The sequence below is a fragment of the Oculina patagonica genome, chromosome 12 (assembly GCF_052425735.1).
Source record: "Oculina patagonica isolate OP01 chromosome 12, crgOcupat, whole genome shotgun sequence".
Lineage (NCBI taxonomy): Eukaryota > Metazoa > Cnidaria > Anthozoa > Scleractinia > Oculinidae > Oculina > Oculina patagonica.
The window spans coordinates 15,047,785-15,069,570 of record NC_135769.1 but is presented as its reverse complement, the minus strand read 5'-3'; the positions used below and the strand labels follow the sequence as shown (position 1 = coordinate 15,069,570).

General features: G+C 38.6%; 1 protein-coding gene across 2 annotated transcripts in view; it reads right to left on the bottom strand.

Moving 5' to 3' along the window:
* LOC144633004 (serine/threonine-protein kinase LMTK1-like) overlaps positions 1-21,786 on the bottom strand; it is a 35,175-nt gene extending 13,389 nt beyond the window's left edge. The window contains exons 1-2 of one of the 2 annotated variants that reach the window (XM_078491777.1): positions 7,270-7,640; positions 6,312-6,463 (exon numbers count right to left, since the gene is read on the bottom strand). In XM_078491777.1, coding sequence (XP_078347903.1) covers positions 6,312-6,463; positions 7,270-7,300 — 183 coding nt within the window. In that variant the 5' untranslated portion in view covers positions 7,301-7,640. Of the gene's footprint in view, positions 1-6,311; positions 6,464-7,269; positions 7,641-21,753 lie in introns of those variants that run through there. The other variant, XM_078491778.1, reaches the window with a different exon arrangement.

Sequence of the window (21,786 nt, the reverse complement as noted above, 5' to 3'; positions counted from 1 at the left end):
GTGGGTTTTCACCCAAAAACATGAACCATTAGTTCACATAGCTCCCACTCTCGCTGCTGATTTCTAGACATTCGGGTGTCTGGAAAACCTGAATAGCGAAAAGCGAATAGTCGCGAACAGCGAATAGTACGAATAGTGCGAATAGTCGCGGATAGTGATGAATAGTCACGAAAAGTGACGAATAGTCGCGAATAGTGACGAATGGTTGCGAATAGTGGTGAATAGTGACGAATTAGAGACATGTAATTCCCAGTACCTCGCAACAACGTGAGATTTTCCCGCTCAGTAAAAATGGATGCTTGGTAGGAAATAATTAAATTACAAATGATAAACGGAATTTCTTATGTTTTATATAAAAATTACCGTTGAAAAAGTGTCTTCATTAGCTTATTATTGTGTTTTTTGTTTTCTTGCCGGTGATCGACAGCCCCAGGTAGAGTCCAAAAACAAAAGGGGAATAAAATTTATGCAAGCAAGCGTTGCGTGACGAGCCTAAACAACGGCTGGGAATAAGACTGGCTTTGGTGTTGTTGTTTTTTATAACACAACTTAATTCTATTGTTTTTTCACATCAATAAACTAATTACAGAACACTTTTCTCTCATTTGTATTTTATTGTATTGCTGATAGAACGTGCCTCGGATCGCGATTCATGAGAACGAAATGTGAGTAAATACAGTTTATGGTCGGTCAGCATTGAGATATAGGCTTAATAGATCAATAAAAGTGATTCATATAGTTACATCTTGACTTGCACTCTCTTTTAGATTGAGCGGGCAGCATATCATATATAATTTGCTTGAACTTCTAGATTGCTCTGTGCGTGTGGCAGTAAATTTTGTAAAAACCCTGTAGGCTTAATTATTCACTGCGACTATTTACAGCTATTCCTGACTATTCGCGACTATTCAACGGCTATTCGTGACTATTCGCGACTATTCGTCACTATTCACAACTATTCGCTATTTGCTATTTGGGTTTTCCAGGCACCCCTAGACATTCTGTTTTCACTGACAGTGAACATTACAACAATTTTGCTATATATTGTTTTGACGGGCATTGTCCAGCAGCCATTCCTTGACTTATTTCATCCCATACACATACATCCCCAAGACGTTATTTGGATCGAGTACTGGTTATCTGTAATTAGCTAGTGAACTCTTTCCAATTGTTAATTGTGGATTACAGTTTAGTCATAGTTGATGTCTAATGTGAACACAGCTTGTAAAATGCCTCTAGCGGCCTTCTTATCATTTTTAACGAATGGTAATGAGGTATGAAAATGACTTTGACTTCCCTCACTCAATCACTCACTCACTCCATTCTGATATCAAACCACATTATTAATTTATTCATCAACGGTAAGCGTACTGGCACTTTTTCCAGTGGTAAATAAAATCGCTCTACGAAGCCTGAGAGCAATGTCCCATTCATGCAACTCCCATGAAAAAAGAACACAATCAAAGAGGCAAGTGAAGTGAGATTGTGACTAGCAGTTTTGAGGTACATGCATTTTTGCTTGCCATGTGACGTAATTTAATTAATGTTTCAGCTCACTGTGGAACAACATGAGTTCAATGCAGCATGTTTTTGTTTTGCGACATGTCTAGTACCTTTGTTTAATCGTTGGCGACTTCTGAACAATTGTGTAAATCCTCTTGAAATAAGTTGAGTAGCTCTGATCTGAAGAGAACTGAGTCATTTTTGGTCAATTGATCTGCCAATGAGTTTCTTGTGGCCTGTGCGATCTCCAAAACCATTGTCCTTAACACCAATTCTAATTAATGCCTTGAGAACCATCTCTTGAAAATATTTTTGGTTCAAAAGCCTTGGTAGCCAATTTTTAAAATTCCAACTGTTTTGTATACCCCGGACTTGACATGATTTCTTTCGAGTGAACGAAGAATTCATCAAATGCCGCCATGTTTACTTGCCTGGATGGCAGAGTTGGCGTGGCTTAGTAACCAAGCCCTGGAATGTTATATTCACCTCCAAAGGTGAATATAACGTCATAAACCAGAGCTTCTTGACCAATCAGAATGTCGTATTCTTATATTCACCTTTTGAAATTAGACTAAACCGGTAATATACGTTTGACAGAAAAGTACCAGTAATTTAAAACTCAATTCAGCGCATCCCACTAACAGTTAAAAAATGCTCAAAGGTTAGACTTTATTTTGGTGGTGAACAAATTACGGTAATAGAATTTGTATTACGAAGCCAGTGAGCACAAAGCATCAGTGACGCATTGAGATAACTCCTATAAAGAAAACATTCGAAGGCAATATATTGAACTCTCATTTGGTAAATAAAGGGAACGACGGCACTTCATCTAATTAACATAAGGTTGCTCAAAAAGCCTTTGATTATAAAGCTGAACACAAATTTAACTTTATTGTTAATAATGCATAACGGATCCCTTTTCTTATCAATAGTTATGTTCACAAAATGATTTGAGTGTGTAACTTAGTCTGAGACACATCTTTTTCCTCCAGTTTGGCCAACCATCCACACTAAAATGGCATTTTCAGTCACCGAAAGTGGATCTTTTCGAAAACAGTCTCCAGAGTTAAGGTCATTGCCCCGAAATAAGACTGAACATAGATTTTTAAACAAACTTTGTCTACTGGTTTATTACTTCAAGGGAACTTAAATTTTGAAATAAAAAGAGGGGGGGGGGGGTCACCAGATTCGTTTAGGAGCAGGAAGACCATGTATATTCCATATAATTCCTTTATAATTCCTCTGCGAGTACTGGCAAAGTACACTTTTTTAGCGATAATTTATTTTTCAAACACATGAATTGATCTGTTTTCATTTTACAGAAAGAATTTGATCGCTACACCCAAACTATGAGAAAAAATTGATAGGTCACCAGGCTCGTTTAGGAGAAAGTGACAATTTACTTCTCTCGCGGACTAAGCCGCCTAGAAAAAAGCCGCCATTTTGTTGATGTGCGCGCTAATTACGCATAAAATTCTGCGCAGTAATTAAGGATGGCCAATGCAATACAGGGCAATGACCTAAAATCGCTGGCTAGGTGGTGAGGTGTGGACGGCAAAAACAGAGCTTTCCGAAAACACTAACTTCAATTTATGGTCATTTTCTGTCAATAGCTCTGCACATGTTATAAATCTTGGTACATTTCCCTTACTGTTCTCTGAGCAACGTCAATTCATGAAATTCTGTGTTCTGTGAATTTTTGCTCAAGTAAACATGCATTCTCTACCATTCATTTAGGGCCGATGCTGTGTTTCGTCTTCAAATTTATCCAGAGTAGTGTGGACAGTGAATTTATTAAATCAAAAATGATACAAAAACGATAGTGTGGATGGAAACCATTTAATCTGCTTTCAGGTGTATAAACACTGTTTCAGATTTGTATAAACACTGTTTCAGATTTATCTGGATTAGTTTGGATGGGCCTTAGTGTATACAACTGTATGGTTATGGTGCTGAGTTGAATTTTATTATATAAACTGCAGTGGTATAGTGAGTGATAGCAAATCAATAAAAATGGTATAATAATTAATAATAATAATAATTTAAAAATTTATATAGCGCTTTTTACATGTGCTGATCAAAAGCGCTTTACAGTAATTTCACTAAAAACAATAAAAAGAATACATATACATAAAACAACTAAAACCTAAAATAAAATACGGTAAAAATTTAAAAAGATACATTAAAATGCTGATCTAAATAAAAATGTCTTAAGTTTACTTTTAAAAACACCAAGTGTTGTAATAAGACGCAGGTCGGCCGGCAAACTGTTCCATAAAGCCGGTGCCAATGAAATGAAGGACCTGCCGCCAAGTGTAGGGCGCATTGTCTCCCATGGAACAATTCTAATAATTATTAATAGGCTACTATTTGAGCGTAGCGAGTATGAGCTCGCTTGCTTAACTTTCACCAAATCTCTAAGATAAGATGGCGGCGCAAGACCATAAATTGATTTAAAGGTAAGAATTAAAATCTTAAACTTAATTCGATGAGCAACGGGAAGCCAATGAAGCTCGTAGAGGGCTGGAGTTATATGTGAGTACTTTGGTATGTCCATAATTAGTCTTGCAGCGGCATTTTGAACACGCTGTAGTTTGGATCAAAATTTGAAGATTTGGCAGTCCATACATTAAGCTATTACAATAATCCAGTCGAGAGGTAATAAAAGCATGAACAATTGTACATAGACTATCAACAGATAGATATTTCTTAATTCTCCTTATATTATGTAAATAAAAGAACGCACTACTGCATGCCTTGCTGATATGTGTATACGACATGGACATTTTTTCATCAAACCAGACTCCCAAATTTCTAGCACAGGCGAGAGACCTTATGTGAGGCCCTGCCAAGGTAAATTCCGACAAGCGACATGGCCCAAAAGGTAGCGACAGCATACTAATAAAATTGCGACAAACAACAACCCTTATGGAAAAAACTTAAATTCCGACAAGGACAAGTAATTTCCCTTCAATTTAATTACCGACAGCGACATGAAGAGCGATAAAACAGCGACATGGCACATATTTAAATTTATACAAGCGACACGGGAACCCCCCTGGCAGGGCCTCTTATGTCATTATCACCTATCACACATGTGTGGATAAAAATGATATCCACACACATGTGTGATATTATTTTTGACCAATCAGCTCACAGAGTTTACCATATTGTTTCAATGTTCAGTGAGCCAAAGTTTATCAATCGATATTAAAGATTTTCGGATCTTCCTCTGCAATCTTTGGTAATCTTCAAAACTCTTCGGTAAAGTTTTCGGAAAATGTTCGGCAACATTCTTACGACCTTTGGACAACATTTTGAAAATCTTCGGAAAATGGTCGGAAATCGTCAAAAACATTGTAATTAGTAGGTTTATATAATAAACAGAATATTATACATGGCTGCTTGGAGTTATGAAATTTATCTTCCTGTGTTTAAATTAATATCCCACTCATTTGCTGCGTTCACTCGTGACATATCTATTTGTACACTCAAAGACAAATTTCATATCACTGTGCAACCATGTATATCCTCTATGCAATAAATGGGGAGCATTTTCTTGACAACAAAATTATTACACAGTTCAGAGTTTTTTGATGACAAAATTACCTTAATTTTCCTTGAGTCGGTATTTCATCCCCGGGGGGGGGGGACTCCCATATTAAAGGGACGGGGATGCTCGTCGGAAATTTTGAAAAGAACCCCTAAACGAGACCAATCTGGGCGTGGCTCAAGCTATTTTAGACCCCTAAAAGATACCAAAATTCTGAGAAAAAAACTTATATTGGTATATTTCTTCGTGTGTAACCCTAAACGAGACTCTGACGGCTAAAAATATTGTCATTTTCTTGCCTTTTCCCCAGAACACCCTAAGCGAGACCCAAAGTCCGAAATTTATACCCCTAAGCGAGACGACGAGCATCCCCGTCACTCTCATATGGGAGTCCCCCCCCCCGGGATTTCATCTTCCTGTCTTTATTCTTTCTAATACTTTGATTATATGAATTTTCTTCTATGGAAGGGTATTTCGATTCCATGTCCCTACATAAATGTCAATGTTTAACATTTCCCCAAATTGTTTAGCGTAGCGAATTCTTAGTTATCCCTTGGGAAACCAAGGGTTAACTATAAAAGTTACCGTAATATGACATGTTTTAGGAAATTTAAAAGCACTCAGCTCGCAAGCTAGGTCAAGTCCATATTAAACTCGTATGTTATTTATGGAAGGTTTTGTCTCTTTCAGTTAATTTACTCTGGTGATAACACGCTAGTCAAAATACAACAAAGAAATAGAAATCAACAATTGTCGATTTCACGATGTAATCAACATTCTACAAAATCATACATGAAGCGCTATCCATAGTTTTTATTGATAATCACAAAATTTTTAAAACATTTTCTCCCAAATGACCAAAACCAATTCGGTAACCCACAGTTTTGTGTCAACAGCTGAGGTTTTATTGAGCAATCGATGTAAAATTAACGAACCAGTTTTTTACGAATATTGCATGAACATCATAGACAATAAGTTGATCCGTTTAGCGGTACATGTATATAAACAGTGGCTAAAAACAGTGGTTCTTTTGGGTCAAAATGTGATTTAATTTCTGCTCATCCGTGTGAATTTTTAATCTATTTTTTTTTTTAGTCGCCCGACAAAACTCGATACTCGATCGACATAATTCGTTTTCAAACGTCTGCACATATATTGTGCTATAAAGATATTCGAGTGCACAAAAGTAATGAAACTCATGAACTGCGAAGGAATATATTACTAAAATCTGCTAAAATTACAACAATATAGCTACCTGAAAGTTGACGCGAACTTCATGATCTCGTCTCACTTGAAAGCATTTATCGCCCTCTTCCTTCACCATTCGAGGCGTTTTCCTCCATTTGAGCTCGAAATGTGAGTGGTTGTGTGCAAGATCTAGTGGATCATATCTGCTGAGTTTGTCGCCTGTGCAAAAGAAAGTCGGAAGGTGAATGCAGCATCACCTAGCTTGGCATGAAACAAGAGAAGGCCAAGATGATCGAGCAACACTTTCATCCGAGTGTCAAATTGCAATTGTTAATTACAACACAAACATGTCAAATTCGGTGATCTCTCGACTTGTCAGGAAATGAAAATCGTTGCATCAGAATATTTTAGTCGGAATAAGTTAATTTTTCAAACGCCTTTCGGCGTTGTTTATGTCGATCAGTTTGTGCCTCAAACGCTAAACTTTGAGCAACCGACATTCACTTATTTTTTTTATTTTGTATCTGAAAGAGTAAAAGGCACTGTAAAATATACGGGAAAATATATTTAAAAAAGTTAAATATGGCATTTTAATCATTCCTAAAGGTTCACTGTTTTTGTTTTTCTTGCGGTCGCATGAAGCGATATGGAGCGACTGCCTTGACTTCCTGTATTCGTGCCAAATGACCTGATTTTATTCAAAACAACACGAACAAAAAGTTGTTGTTGACAAAACATGCAACTGCTTGAAAAGTGACTAAATTGGCACTGTATGGTATCATCACAGTGTATTTTTTTAAAAGAAGCTTAAGATTTCTGAATAAACAGGTCTAAAATCACAGGTTGCCCCACAAACGAAGTTTGCAACGATCGCGTTTCAGTTTCACAAGTACATGTACTGGCGTGACCCAAAGGGCCCTTGTTTTCAATTACGACTCTTGACAAGTCGTTAAATTCTTGAACGTGATAGCTTCTTAACAAAAGAAGCGAAAATATATGAAAACATAAGTTATAAAGACTCTTACCTATCATCATTTCGTGGAACAGAGCGCGCATTTCTTTTAATTCTTGTATCTTCCGTGCTTTGTTTAGATCTGTGTCACGCGGGTGTGATTCCGATTGTCCTTTCCACGAGAAAAACCTGATTCAAACTGGCTTAACAGGACGCAAACTTCTTTGTAAATTTCTGTTCGTTTGTTCTTTGATGATGGAGTGCCTCGCGAATGCTTCGTGTTTTTCGTGTTCTGTGTGTGCTTGCGAGTTCTGTATGCTTGCCGTTTCGCTTCTGGAGCTTTAATCCTCCGAATAAAAAAATCAGAATTTAATTAGGTGCCCATGCAGAAATGAATTATTCCACGTCCGCATCCGGCCAACACGAAAACAATGACGTAACCAAGGACAGGTGCACGTGAAATACGCCTTGCTGATCATGACATCATCGCTAAAATACGTGTTTACTTCAACCTCGCAGAACAAGCTAGTAAACACTTCAAAAGTAGTTTTATTGCTTTTCTGGGAAGTAAAAAAAATAACTTAAACTTGAAGTATAATAAATTATTACAGAAAATACTTATACCCTGATGAGGGACGTGATTTTATTTTCTTCCATTTATAATAAACAAGGATATGCATGAAAGCAAGTTTTATCTTTGAGCAAAATTTAAATTACTCTAACTTACTCTATCATTACAGTGTTTTGGTCCGACCTGCCCACGGCATCGGCTCATGGCTTTTCTACCAAAATTTAATCCGTCTCAGATTACGAACTTTATTAAAATGTTTTCTCTTTTACTTGCTGTGCCTTTAATATTGCCTACAAGGGTATAGTCAATGAAGCGCAATAAATTACGCGATTAGCTGGGAGTCACCACATCAATATTATAGCGTACGTCTTCTTTTGGTCGCTTACTCCCGAGAAGAGACGAAGCGACCAGAGAAAGAAGTCTGAAGTTCAGGCTGCAATACTAATAGATCGTGATTGTAACGACGGAGAATTGAGAAAATAGAGAAGCTGTGAAAAGCTATCGAAATTGACATGTAATATCAATATTAAATGCTTCAAAAGAAAACTTTACCCACAACAGATATTTAAGAGCAGATAATACTGTTTTAATTGTAAACATGATAAGTTTATGAATATTCTCTTTGGAATTGCTTCCAATGTCCCGTAAACAAGTGCAAAGCAAAGTTAGCGACCGTGATTGTGAGCGATCCAAACGGGTTTTTTTTTTTCGAAAATTGGCACACAGGTAGGGGTGAGGGTAAAAAAAAACGAAAATTGCGAAAACCACCGAAAATTATATACAAATATTCTTATGGCTTTGTCAGCTTAAACTTTTTAGAAGTTTACTTCGCTACTCCAAAAACAGGGATAACTCACTGTGTAGAAACCTAAAATAACAGTTAAAGTCCGCTATGCGTACATGTGTGGACTTCCATTATGAATTATTTCACTGTACATCTGTCTTGATTTAATAAAAGGTGGCTACAGTCTGGCTGTCAAGAAAATTGAATGGGGTTGAGATTTTTTTTTTCTTTTTTTTTTTTTTTTTTCTTTTAAGGACATGGGAGATTATTTGGCTTACTTTCAGTGGAAATGAAGTGCTTTCAATTTTATACTCATGGCTTTTATCCCTTCTACCTACCTACCCCCCCCCCCCCTTCCATTTACTTTTGGTTAGTTTACCCAGGCTCCAACTCGCCATATCTACCGAACTTTGAATTCTAATGGCGCGCGCTGACTTGTAGAACAGAGGTGATCTAGTTTTTCATTTTGCTGTCTAAAGGAAGTTTGCCGGAGGACATCATTAAGTCCTATGAAGGTGGAAGTCTAACGATTTGCAAGTTTTGCGTCGGCTGTTATTGTACCTTAGAACAAAGCTTTAACGGGTTGAACTCTTGACTCGGTACAGTTTTGCTAGGTACAAATAGCGTTGTGCTTGCTTTAGACGGCAAAGGTCTTCAGCCACATCAACTAGGACTCGGAACTAGACTTTAGGGCTGATTTGAAGGCGGTCATGGCGATATTCGGCTTGAACTCTTCCTTGGCTGGAGACTTAGAAAAATTCTGTTGTAATGTCCGGGGGTATTGGTTCCCTTTATAACGATTTTTTCCACATCCGGGGTATTACATTGTGAATAAGATGGAAAGGTTGCAAAGAGCGCAGCTGATGGTCGAAAGGAAATCACTTCAAACCCTTATGTGAGTAGAATTCTCTTCATTTGATGATTATTTTGCCGTTTGGCTAAGCTAGCAATCAGAGCGGCCTGTGATTCGATAGTCAGCAGCAATTCGATATGCGGGGTTTCCGGCCGTGAATTGACATGAACTATGACCGAATGGTCTCGCTGAGTCATGAATTATTTAGTTATTTTAATCCCGAATTCGTTGAAAATGAAGCGATCGTCGATGTAAAATGCTTTCTGATAGTTCATTTTAGACCATGCATGGATTTAGAAAGCTTTAGTCCATCTCTCGCTCCGGCGCTTTAAAAATTTGTTTTCATTTGATGTTATTTCATGTTGTAAACAAGTTAATTAAATTGGTAGAATTCCTGATTTGAACAAAATGCCGTAAATGCAGTCTTTTTGGTTCATAAAGAGATTTATTAGAGTAATTTACGTTGAACATGAGCTACAACTAGTCGATTCATGCAAAGCTTCTTGCAAAAATATGTTTTTAGACAGGGGCGGATCCAGGATTTCTCAAAGGGGGGTGGCTGTTTACCAATATTTTTGTTTACTATATTGTTCAAGCCCCGGTTTGTTTTTTTTATGGTGGGGGGGGAGGGGGGGTTCGGGCTTTTAGGCAGTTTTTTGAAAGTGGAGTGCAAATCATTTTGGGTCTGTGGCCCATATTTAGTGAAGCCAAAGCCTCCTTCCCCCTAGGGGGGTCTGGGGGCATGCCCCCCTTAGAAAATTGTGAAAAGTTGAAGCCTCTTAGACGTGATTTCCGCGATTCTGAGCAGCTTTATACAGCTGTGAATTAAGTTATTAAAACACTGTTTTTCCTTGATAATTTGGCAAAATATTCTTCCTTCAACTTACCTTGAGTTATATTTCGGAGAAAACGTCTACTTCTTATGAAATGAACAGTGATTGAAATTTAAAGTTTACAAGCCAGGAACTTACAGGAAAGAACAGATATGCGTTTTTTTGCTCACCCACATGCGTGAAAATTTTTAGCCCTTGGCAAAGTGGCATGGGTACAACTTTGGCGACTTTGCTTGCTTTTGAAATCGTTTCAATGCGAAAAAACGGTACGAAAGCTCGCTAAAAAAGATGTAAATGGAGAAGAAAATCATTCCAGCAAGGCTAAAACAACTCTTGAAAGTTAAAAGGAATCTAATTGTTCTAAAATTATACACACATGTTTTGTTACATTAAGCCAGAAGTTCATAAAACAGGCCTTTTGAAAATCTCCTATTTTGGAAAAATGGCCTTCCTTAACTTTGAACGGCCGCCTGACTATGAAAGGTGGATGGACATTGTCCTTATTTTCTATTTTAATATGTTTATTTTTATTTTTCTGGTGGATCAAGGGGGGTGGCTAGCCACCCAATCCACCCCCCTGGATCCGCCCCTGTTAGAACTAGAGCTGTGTCAAAATCTTTAGACACCTTTTATTAAATCAAGACAGACATATAAGCACTGAAATCTAAGTTGACAGTCATTTGGAATATCACGAGTGAACAACTTAGGCCCGGTTCAGACGCCGATCTTTTCATGAGCCGAACCTAATTCCTTGAATTAAGTACAGGAAAAGATCGGCGTCTGAATCAAATTAGAACGGCTATTTCAATTTGGAACGGCTCACCCGTTCTTCCCGCCTGGCTTGGCCGAGAATTTCGCCTGTGGAACGCCTTTGGAACGGCTTTGATTCAGACGCCGTACTTTTCATGTGCCGATCCCAATTCATAAATTATTATAATGTATTTTGCCATGTATTTATAATTCATATTTATATTATAATGTATTTTGTATTAGGAACGGCCTCGGAACGGCCAAAAAGTACGGCGTCTGAATCAAGAGGCGTACTTTTGTCAATTTGGGTCGGCCCAAATTCGAATTGAGTTCGTCTCATGAAAAGCACGGCGTCTCAACCGGACCTTAGAGTTTGCAGTCGAATAATTCGAGACACGAGACGAGAAAACAAAGAACTTATCAGTCGATTACATGTAATTTTTCACAAGACTGAAAACAAGTACCCTTCACTTCGTTTCAAGGAACACCTTAAGTTGCCGTTGCCGGTTTTTGGGATGTCACGCAATGCTCCAACACTAACAAAATTGGCGTTCTGTCCGCCAATACAGTAGCCTGAATTTCAGACGTCTCTCTCTGGTCGCCTGCTCCTGAAATTCAGGCTACCAACACAGGTGAATAAGTCTGCAGTGACTTTTAATGATGTTACCCTAAACACGAGACCTTGACGGCTAAAAACATCGGTGTTCTGCAACTAAACACCCTAAATACTACCAAAATCAGTATTCAGAAAAAGACCGTGACTTTCCCGTCCCGTTCATATCCCCCCCCCCCCCCACCGTCACGTAGTTTACGACAGATGACATTTTTTCACGGAAATAAAATCCCAAAATCCTAAAAAAGCTAGTTTTTGAAACCAAAAGCCTACCCTTACCGCTAACAAGAAAGGATACTTATTTTCATTCAAAAACAAATGTTGCGTGCAAGCACGTGAACTGTCTCAGATCGCCTGTGTAAACAACTCCTCGATAAACTTATTTTCTTTATTCAATATGCGTTGCTGCCGTTTTATAACCTTTCTGGAAAAAGCACGTTTCAATAAGCTTTCACTAATGTATAGTTTCTTAGTAGCTTGCCTAGAAAGGCAGAGTAATATTTTTTTCGTCAAGAAATATTCGCTGTTCTTTAATTTTCGAGTCGGTGGTTTGCATTGAGGAGCGGCAAAGGACTCAATTTCAACCAACAATTAAATTATTTTGTCGCACAGTTTCAATATGCAAATTTTACGATTTGGTGTTATTTTTATACTTTAAGGACAATGTTTTTGGGCAGTTCTGAATTCGACATCATTCATGACTTGAGAGCCAAATGGAGTACGTAAATTATATTCCGGAGCCCAAGACATGTAAAACAACATGATCATCGAGCTTGTTTTGATGACTCATTGCGCATTCATGCTGTGTGTATTTTCGGCAACCGATGGTGTTTCGCCCTTTTCACATTTGACCCACATTTGAACACGGAGAAATATCCTCCTTCCTGAAAGAGTTTCATCCTTTTAACACGGAGAGTTACTTGTGCCTCTATAAATACGAGTTTCTTCTTTTTCAAATTAAAGGAAATTCACTTCGACTCTTCGCGAACAAGTCTCTTTTAGGCAGTTGATTCCTTAACTCGCGGCGTCGCTTTTACGAGACAGTCGAGACCTTACACTTGCCACAAGTCGACTCTTTTGAGCGACAAAGTCGCTTCTAGATTCAGGAATAAATTGCGACTTACTCGATACTGATCGAATAGTTCACTGCCTTGACTGCTAATTACATCTCACCGAAACTTCGGATTCTCCGAACACTATCGAATCCTTCCGTAAGCACTTAATTGAATTACGGAAAGTGACCCCCCAATCGGAAAAAACTGCATGATAACAATGTGTGGAAATCCACACAAAAACCGTATTGCGTCAATAAAGAAGCCAAGTATCTCTGTCGCTAGTCTACCACAGATAGTCAGGAGCCCATTGCTCCTGAGATAGTGAGATAGATCAAGGCTACAGATACTTGATTCTAGACGTGATATCGAGTGTTCAACACACGAAAAATGTTTGCCAAGACAGAAGTAAGCTTGTGCAATAAAATGGGCCTTCACGGTTTTCGGCGCCATCTTGACGAGCAGGCAAAGCGGGTAGAAATTTAATTACAGTGTTTGTATGGGAATCCGATGGCAAATATCTTTTACAAAAATTGAATTCTGGACAATTTATGAATTGTAAAGTAAAGATGCTAGGTAAAAGTTTTTATTTGCTAAGTTTGAAGGATGTAGCTGGGCTAGAAAGCGTTCAGTTACGTTTTTGTCTCGTGTCGTATGACGTTGTCATGACGACACGAGATAATTCTACAGGGGGAAAGGTGCATTCCATGCGTGTTTGCTTTCTGAGACCGCCGAATTTTCCCGCCATGTCAACATTTTTCCCGCCATGTCAACATTTGCTTTGTGAGGCCGCGGAATTTTCCCGCCATGTCAACATTTGCTTTGTGATCTGAGGCCGCCGGAATTTCATATCAAAGAACAACAAAGGTCGCAACTAACGCGCTAGTTTATCAAACTGTAGGTTATGAGTATTTATTGTAAAGGGCTTATTATTTTTTTTTCTCTTTGTGAAACTCCCCACAGCTTACTGAATTTGGGGGCCCACGCTTCAAGACGTTCGTGCGTTTCTTTCTCAGTCCTGTCAGCAGACTAAACGCGAGGTTTTTTCGTTTTGTATTTGCCGCAGCAGCAAGTACTTCGACATCACTTGCAACTGAAGACTAAGGCGATGGCGTGCTTCTTGCCAGTAGAATTGGTGATTGCATGCGAAGTGGATCATGTACAGGCTCTGGACCTGCTGGCAGGCTTCGCAGTTCACCTGGATGATAAAATGTGGCGCTTGACGATGGAAATGGCCAATGTTGACCGCCGTTCATTGGCTGATCTGGATTTGCTCCTCTTGCAAACCGTCGATTTAAGTTATCGCGAAAGGAACAAAATGCGTGACTAGTGGTTGTGTGTACGGTGGCGTGAATTTTCTTTTTACAAAAACAAATGAGCGTGTCGCACAAGTCTTGTGTGTTCTGATAATGCATTTGATTGACATTCAATTTCCCGAAATTGTTTTAATAGTTTAATTAATATATGATCGGAATTTCCGTAATAGATAGCTTAGCATGTGTTTAGATGAACGCCTTTGTATCGAGCGGTACATATCTTGTGATTCCTTGTAAGCGAGAACAAAAAAAGAAAGAAAAAAAAAAACAACAAATAACAACAACAAAGAACGATACTAACCATACTAACCATGAAGTTACCGAGGTAAATAGGTAGGCTTTTCAAGTACCCCGAGATAACTGCCTCGTACCCAGACGCCTCTCTCTAGTTTGGGGACATGGGCTTCTCCTTCCCGTGGTCCCTTGCGCTTCGCGCTCGGCACCAGTCACTCGCGCTTCGCGCTCGCTTTGTTCTTTGTCGGAGAAAGAAAATCGAGGCGCCTGAGGAGGAGGCAGCCGAGATAAAATGACCGATTGCGAGGCAAACTCAAAGATAAGCAAATAAAACTAGGAATTTCATAATGAAAGTGAGTGCTGGCTCGAGGAATTAACGATTACACTACATTATTTCTGAAGTTTGGAGGTACAGTATGTTAATGAATGGCTTGTTTGGAGTTCTGGATTTCATTTTTGGCGATTATTAAATGAAGCAGATGTTCTCCCTATCTCCAGTAAACATTGCAAGCATTTAATACACATGTAACGTAACATAATGAGAACCTTTCGCTGTTCTTCGCTGTTACTGAAGCTATTAAAAGAGTAATTTTGTCGTGCTTCTTAAAAGTTGGCCCAAGCTTCAGTTGCAATAATATAACCGCATTCAATAGCATATTCAATGTTTAACACAATCGTAATGGCATAATAAAAATAGAGCACATGAATTTTCCATATCTCCCTAAAAATCAAACAATGGTCTCGCGACTGAAATAGAGAAAAATTTACACAGTCACATGCCACAAGTTGTTACTCAGAGCAGCTTGCAAAAGCGGGAAAATAGCATTCCATTTCGCTTTAAAATACGCCCAACGATATAACGGTGTTCAATACGTAATAAAAGGTAAAAAGTATAAAAAAGGCTTAATAGAAGAACTTAGCAGATGCTGTTCCCTATCTCCAAAAACACATCGGAAGAATTTCTGTAACGTTACAATGTATGGACCTTTTGCTGTGACTAAAATGTACTAAGACTTTCGTCCGGGCTGCTTAAAATTCGGCCCAAATTCGGTTAACAAAAAGAAGCATTCAACAGCATATTTACTTTAAACAATTATTTACTTTATGCTTTTAATAAACGCTACTTCACGCAATCGTGTGACAAACGATAATACACGCTATCGTGTGACATAATAAAAATATACAGAATCGTACGCCGCATGCGCTTAATCTGACATCCAAACTTTGGCTCCGAACCGCACACACAACACAGAATACCCAACACACACAGGACTACCAGAATAGTGTGCTGTCTCGCTAAGGCGAGCCAGCAATAAACAAACAGAGAAATTTGAAATTTAATATGATGGCGCGAGGTTTAGATTTCCGGAGGTCAACTAGCCAGCGTAGCTTGACGTTCTAGTCAGTCGGGGAGAGCGAGAAATCGCGCCCGCCGTCGCTTTGCTCGCGCGCGCGATTTCTCGCTCTCCCCGACTGACTAGAGCGCCAAGCTACGCTGGCTAGAGGTGTGTTTAAGGCAGCAAAAACGTGGTCTTTCTTAGAATGTGGAAAGCTAAATGGCTTGCTGATTTATAAGTATAAGTACGGTGTACGATGAGTATCATGCGTTAAAATCTTGAAAAACACGAAAAAAATCTTGAAAAGTGACATGAAATCTTGAAAAACACGAAAAAATCTTGAAAACAAAGTGAAGAATCTTGAAAAACGCGAAAAAAAACTTGAAAAACGCGAAAAAATCTTGAAAACGCGAAAAAAATCTTGAAAAACGCGAAAAATCTTGAAAAACACGAAAAATCTTGAAAACGCGAAAAAATTTTGAAAACGCAAAAAAAATCTTGAAAAACGCGAAAAAATCTTGAAAAACGCGAAAAATCTTGAAAAACGCGAGAAAACTTGAAAAACGCCACACAATCTTGAAAATCACGCGAAAATCTTGATATAAACGCTGGAAGCTTGAAAATTATCATGAACGGGTCAAATGAGATCTTGATCTCACGTGACACGACGTGCTTGTTGAATACATGTCTGTTAGGCCAAACACGACTCCCGTTGGCCGCTTAAAGTTAACCTTCAGTCTGTTTAATTATGGATTTTACGTTCTCTAGATCTCTAGAGCTGTTTCAGTAAAAATATTAATGCCATTTTGTTTGCTTGTTCTGTGGCATGTTTAGTTAAAAGTCGTTTATCAGTCCTTTGAAAGAATATTGTTGTCTCACTGTCTGGAACGTGTATCGGATCAGTAGACCTCTCGAACATAGCCTGCAGAACAGGCGGTTTATTTTGCGGGTCGAGGCGCGAAGTGCTAGGTTTTTATTTAGCGGGTCACGCGAGGGCGAGCGCGAATGAAAAATATAAAAACCGCCTGTTCTGCAGGCTATTTCGAACAATGATTTTGTTTATCATAAGCGTGCGGTCAGCTCGCAGGATTGTGTCTTTTCAACGGATGCGAAGATCTAAGATCCGAGTCCTTTCAAGGGTAATGCAGTCTCAAAGCATTGTGAGTTATTTCAGTTTTTCAAGCTCCCCTTAGCTTGGGTGTTGAGATTTGTACAAAAACGGCAAATCGAATGATTTCAAATAATTGGACGAGACTTTAGGAGCAACTGATGAGTTCCACTAAAGAACCGAAACTCGAGTCTTGCTTAAGAATAAAAAAATTGCCAGAAGAGATCATCGTTACCGCATCCTGGAGACTTCAAATGCAGTAATCAAACTGTAATAGAATTTATTTGTTGGATGCAAGTAACGAGACACAACGAATAAAAAAATGGAGGCAGTTAGTTGAGTTCCAAAACGCAAATCTCAACCAATACTTTTACCGAAACAGCTCAAAGGTAGTAGTGTTTGGCCTAACAGACATGTATTCAACATGCAAGCACGTCGTCTCACGTGAGATCAATATCTCATTTGACCTTTGTTAATCTTCAAGCTTTTTCTCGTTTTCAAGATTTTTTTCGCGTTTTTCAAGATTTTTTACCGTTTTTCAAGATTTTTCGTGTTTTTCAAGATTTTTTTTCGCGTTTTCAAGATTTTTTCGCGTTTTTCAAGATTTTTTTCGCGTTTTCAAGATTTTTTCGCGTTTTTCAAGATTTTTCACTTTGTTTTCAAGATTTTTTCGTGTTTTTCAAGATTTCATGTCACTTTTCAAGATTTTATGTATTTTTTCAAGATTTCATGTAACTTTTCAAGATTTTATGTATTTTTTCAAGATTTCATGTAACTTTTCAAGATTTTAACGCATGATACTCATCGTACACCGTATATAAGCTTTTTTTGGAAATTTGGCGTTTTATTAAATACCGTGAACACAAGTCAAGGAAGGTCTATAGTGCATTTTCCTATATGTATTTCGATTTCATCTCTTATAAACGGAGTCTTCACTTTCTAATTCTTCGGTGTCTGAAACACTGACATAACAAAGCAGTAGAGGACTATCGAAACAGTATGAATAATAAATGCGAGATGATGCTAGCAAGCACCCTCGAATTATCCACTTTCGCATTTCGCGCGGAAAACAGTATGAAAGATTGACCTTGGTAAAGAGTTAAGTGTGTGACCGCAAACACCTCGGTAACGTATTCCCGCGTGAGTTTACCTTGGTGTTATTTACTTTGCGAAAACGTTCGTTACAAACATACCGGAATTTTCTATTTTCAGCGTTTTCGTCACAAAAAACATGTATGAAATACAGTAGAACCCCTATAAGCGGCCATCCTCGGGGAAATGGCAACTGGCCGCTTAATAGAGGTTGGCCGCTTAATAGGGGTTCGTCAGAAATTAACATAAGACATTTTAAAAAGGTTTCGTTTCTTCAATACAATATAGCGTGAAAAGGAATAACGGAATCACATGAAGACGACAATAAACCTGTGGTTGAATAATTTTATCAGCCGTCACTTTCACTTTTGACTCTTATCTGTCCGAGCTTGTTGAAAACAAAACCAAACATCGTAAATTACATTCTTACTGGCCGCTAAATAGGGGCAAAAGCAATAGAAAAACGCTTATTGGGACGGCAAAAAGGTGACCGCAGCCGCTTAAGAGGGGTTTTTCTTGACAGTATTTTACTGACAGTAGTTTCGGGACTTCAGTAACTGGCCGCTAAACAGGAGGTGGCCGCTTAATAAGGGTTCGACTGTACTCTATTTTCTGATATTGTTCTTTGATCGTTTAAAGAAAGGGGGCAATGAATCACAAAAGAAATGGAAAACAGCGCAAAACGGTCGGCGCAAGAAGGTGACGTAGGGGACGAGTGATTCGAGTAACCCTCAATTCCTCTTGCGTTCTTTTGCGTCGAAAATAGAGAGCACGTTTTTTTGGTAAAAATCATAAATAATATGTGTTCTGTCATTTTGTTTTCCCGCGTGTTTTCATTAATTTTGTCTTCCCGCTTGTTTTGTCATTCTGTTTTCCCGGGTGTTTTGTCATTTTGTTTTCCCGCATGTTCGCCACTTTTATTTCCCGCATATGAAAAAAGAAGACTAAAAATGATCTCAGCAAAATGTTCCAAGTCTCTGCTTTCCCCATCCCCGGAAATGGTATATCTTCTAAAAACACCTTTCTTTTTAGTGGCGCGAAAGTCTTTAATGAACTCCCTGTAAATATTGCAAGCGTAGATAACATACTAGCTTTTTACAGCTTAGCATAACATTTTCTTTTATAATAACTTTTTCTACCTGAATGACCCACCCTGTTTAAATAAAGTTTCATATACTTACTTACTTTCGTAATGATTCAGTATACTCACCCTGTAATGAGCTAAAAATGAGAAAAAAACTGATAATAAACAATACTGGACGATTGCTATAACCGTTTTTGGGTGTCCTCAGTCACCAAACAGCTTCATTCTGATGTCGAGTGCACGCTTGTCTTACTAAAGAGAAAAGATGTAGTCTCCCAGTGAATGTTGTGTACTCCTACTGAGTGGTAGCTGTCAGCAGTCTGTAAGTGTTCTTCACCAAACAGTTTCATTCTTATATCATACGTGCGCTTCTTGGACTCCAAAGTGGAGATGTAGTTGCCCAGTGAATGTTGTGTAACCCCCTACTGAATGATAGCTCATAGCCATCTCTGAATGTTCTTCACCAAACAGTTTCAGACTGATATCAAGTACAAGCTTGGATCCGGCTCCAGAGCAGAGATGTAGTCGCCCAGTGAATGATGTGTAACACCCCTACTGAATGGTAGCTGTCAGCTGTCTCTGAATATCCTTCACCAAACAGGTTCCATCTGATATAAGCGCACGCTTCTTGGACTCAAGAGCGGACATGTAGTCGGCAAATGAATGCTGTGTTACACCTACTGAATGGTAACTGCAAGTGGTCGTTGGATGTTCTTCAGCAAACAGTTTCCGTCTTATTTCAAGTGCATTCTTCTTGAACTCGAGAGCGGAGTTGTAGTCTCCAACTGGATGTTGTGTAGTCGCCACTGAAAGATAACTGTCAGGAGTCTCTGAATGTTCTTCACCAAACAGTTTCCGTCTGATATGCTTCTTGGGCTCAAGAACGGAGATATAGTCGCCTAGTGAATGTTCACAGCCTCAATCTGATTTCGAGTACACGCTTCTCTGACTTAGAAGCTTCTGAGCAGTCCCATCTCCTGTGTTGAATGGCGGCTTGGTCTAAATAGATGTCTGGAAAAACCGAATAGCGAATAGTCGCGAATAGTATGTGATAAGTCGTGAATAACGGCCAGCGAATAGTAGTTGGGTAGTGACGAATAGTAACAAATAGTGAAAAATAGTTGCAAATACTAACAAATAGTTGCGAATAGTGACGAATAGTCCTGAATAGCGACGATAACGAATAGTGACAATTCGAGACCAGAATACTCTTTACTACTGATCAAAGTCAATGTTTTACATTGATCTGTTTACTTTTCAGCATATACCACATTCTTCCTAATTTGGAATGCCCCTTCTTTATAATCCTCTGCACCCTTAGCGTATTGAAACTGTCAAGTTGAGTTTAAGACGAAATAAAACTACCTGGTAGAAAACTAGCCTTTGAGCCTGAGAACTTTACAAAAGCAAAAGAAACAAGACCCAGTCAATACATCAAAAAGGATTATAAACGAACGATCGTTTTATAAAATTATAGAACGAAAACAAGCTGAACACCAAAACGAGGCTTTACCTCGTGGTTTTAACACTGAAATCACAAATTACACATATTGAAAAGAGTGACACGAGACAGCCCAAAGGGCCTTTGATTACTTTCCCCATACATTTGTCTTTATTTTTTCCGCAGGATTGACGCTGTTCGCGGGAAAAAATATAGACAAATGTATGGGAAATTAAAAACGTCACTGAACGCTTTCTAGCCCAAATACATCCTTCAAACTTGGTGGATAAAAACTTTTTCCTAGTATCTTAACTTAACAATTCATAAGTTATCCAGAATTTATTTTTTGCAAAAGATATTTGCCGTCGGATTCCCATACAAACACTGTAATTTCTACCCGCTTTGCCTACTAAAAAAGTACTATACTCGTCAAGATAGCGTTGAAAACCGTGATATAAAGGCCTATTGTATGTGCTCTGTATTCCGGAAATCATTGATAGTTAGGTGAACAAAACAAACTGAAAGTATGATCACAACAAAACCAGAAACCAAGGGTGCTTACCATTTGTAAGAAAAATCCGGTTGGTGTGACCGTTGCATAATGGTAAGCGATTTTCCGAATATGCCGACCAACCGGATGAGATTTCGCTTACCATTATTCTACCAGGCGTTCCATCCCGCTCACTCGATCAAGCGCCAAATTCAGTGTTGTTTTCTGTCGATATAGCTGAATATTTTGAGGTAGAAAACAAACTTTTCGACGAATAAGATGGGCTGATGCTGTTTACTGCCGTCAGCTGTTCCATGAGACGCGATTTAAACAGAATACAAGGTTATTTTGAGGTAACTGTTCCCACCTACGCACCGAGTGAATTTCGCAGTCGAGTGAAAATTGGCACGGCTGAGCTAGATCCTGTCCCGAGAAAAAATATGAACACATGAACAATTCCAACGTGGAATACCAGAGGCAGGCAGCTTTTATCTCCTGTTAAAAAAAGTGCTGACATTTCTATGGTCGAGGTGAACATACACGTTCTAAAAACACAGTAAATACGCCATATTGTATAAAACACGACTAAAACCGCGCGAAAGTGCTAAAAAGGGCCTGGAAACGGAATATTCGTTCAAATGGTAAGGAAATTTCCGATGTTCCGTTCCGAACGGAAAAAGTGGAGTACCTCTAGAGGTAGTCCACAATTTCCGAATGGAATTTCCGGAAAATTACCTTACCATTTGACTGTAAACCGAAATTTCCGGATTTTTTGGCTAAATGGTAAGCACCCCAAGTCTTGGCAAATCCGGGCAGAAGCCGGAGAATTGAAATTATTATTAAAAACCGTCCTCAAAGAAATATGCCACAAAATAAGGCCTGTAAGTAGTTTAGTTAAGTACATTCGGCTTCTGGTTCTAAGCTCTTAACATCGAAAACGATGCCATGTTACATTAAGAAGTTCATTTTAAGATTTCAGTTCCACCAAATGTTACTTACCTTTCTTTGTCTTGAGTTTTGTAATCTTTTCGA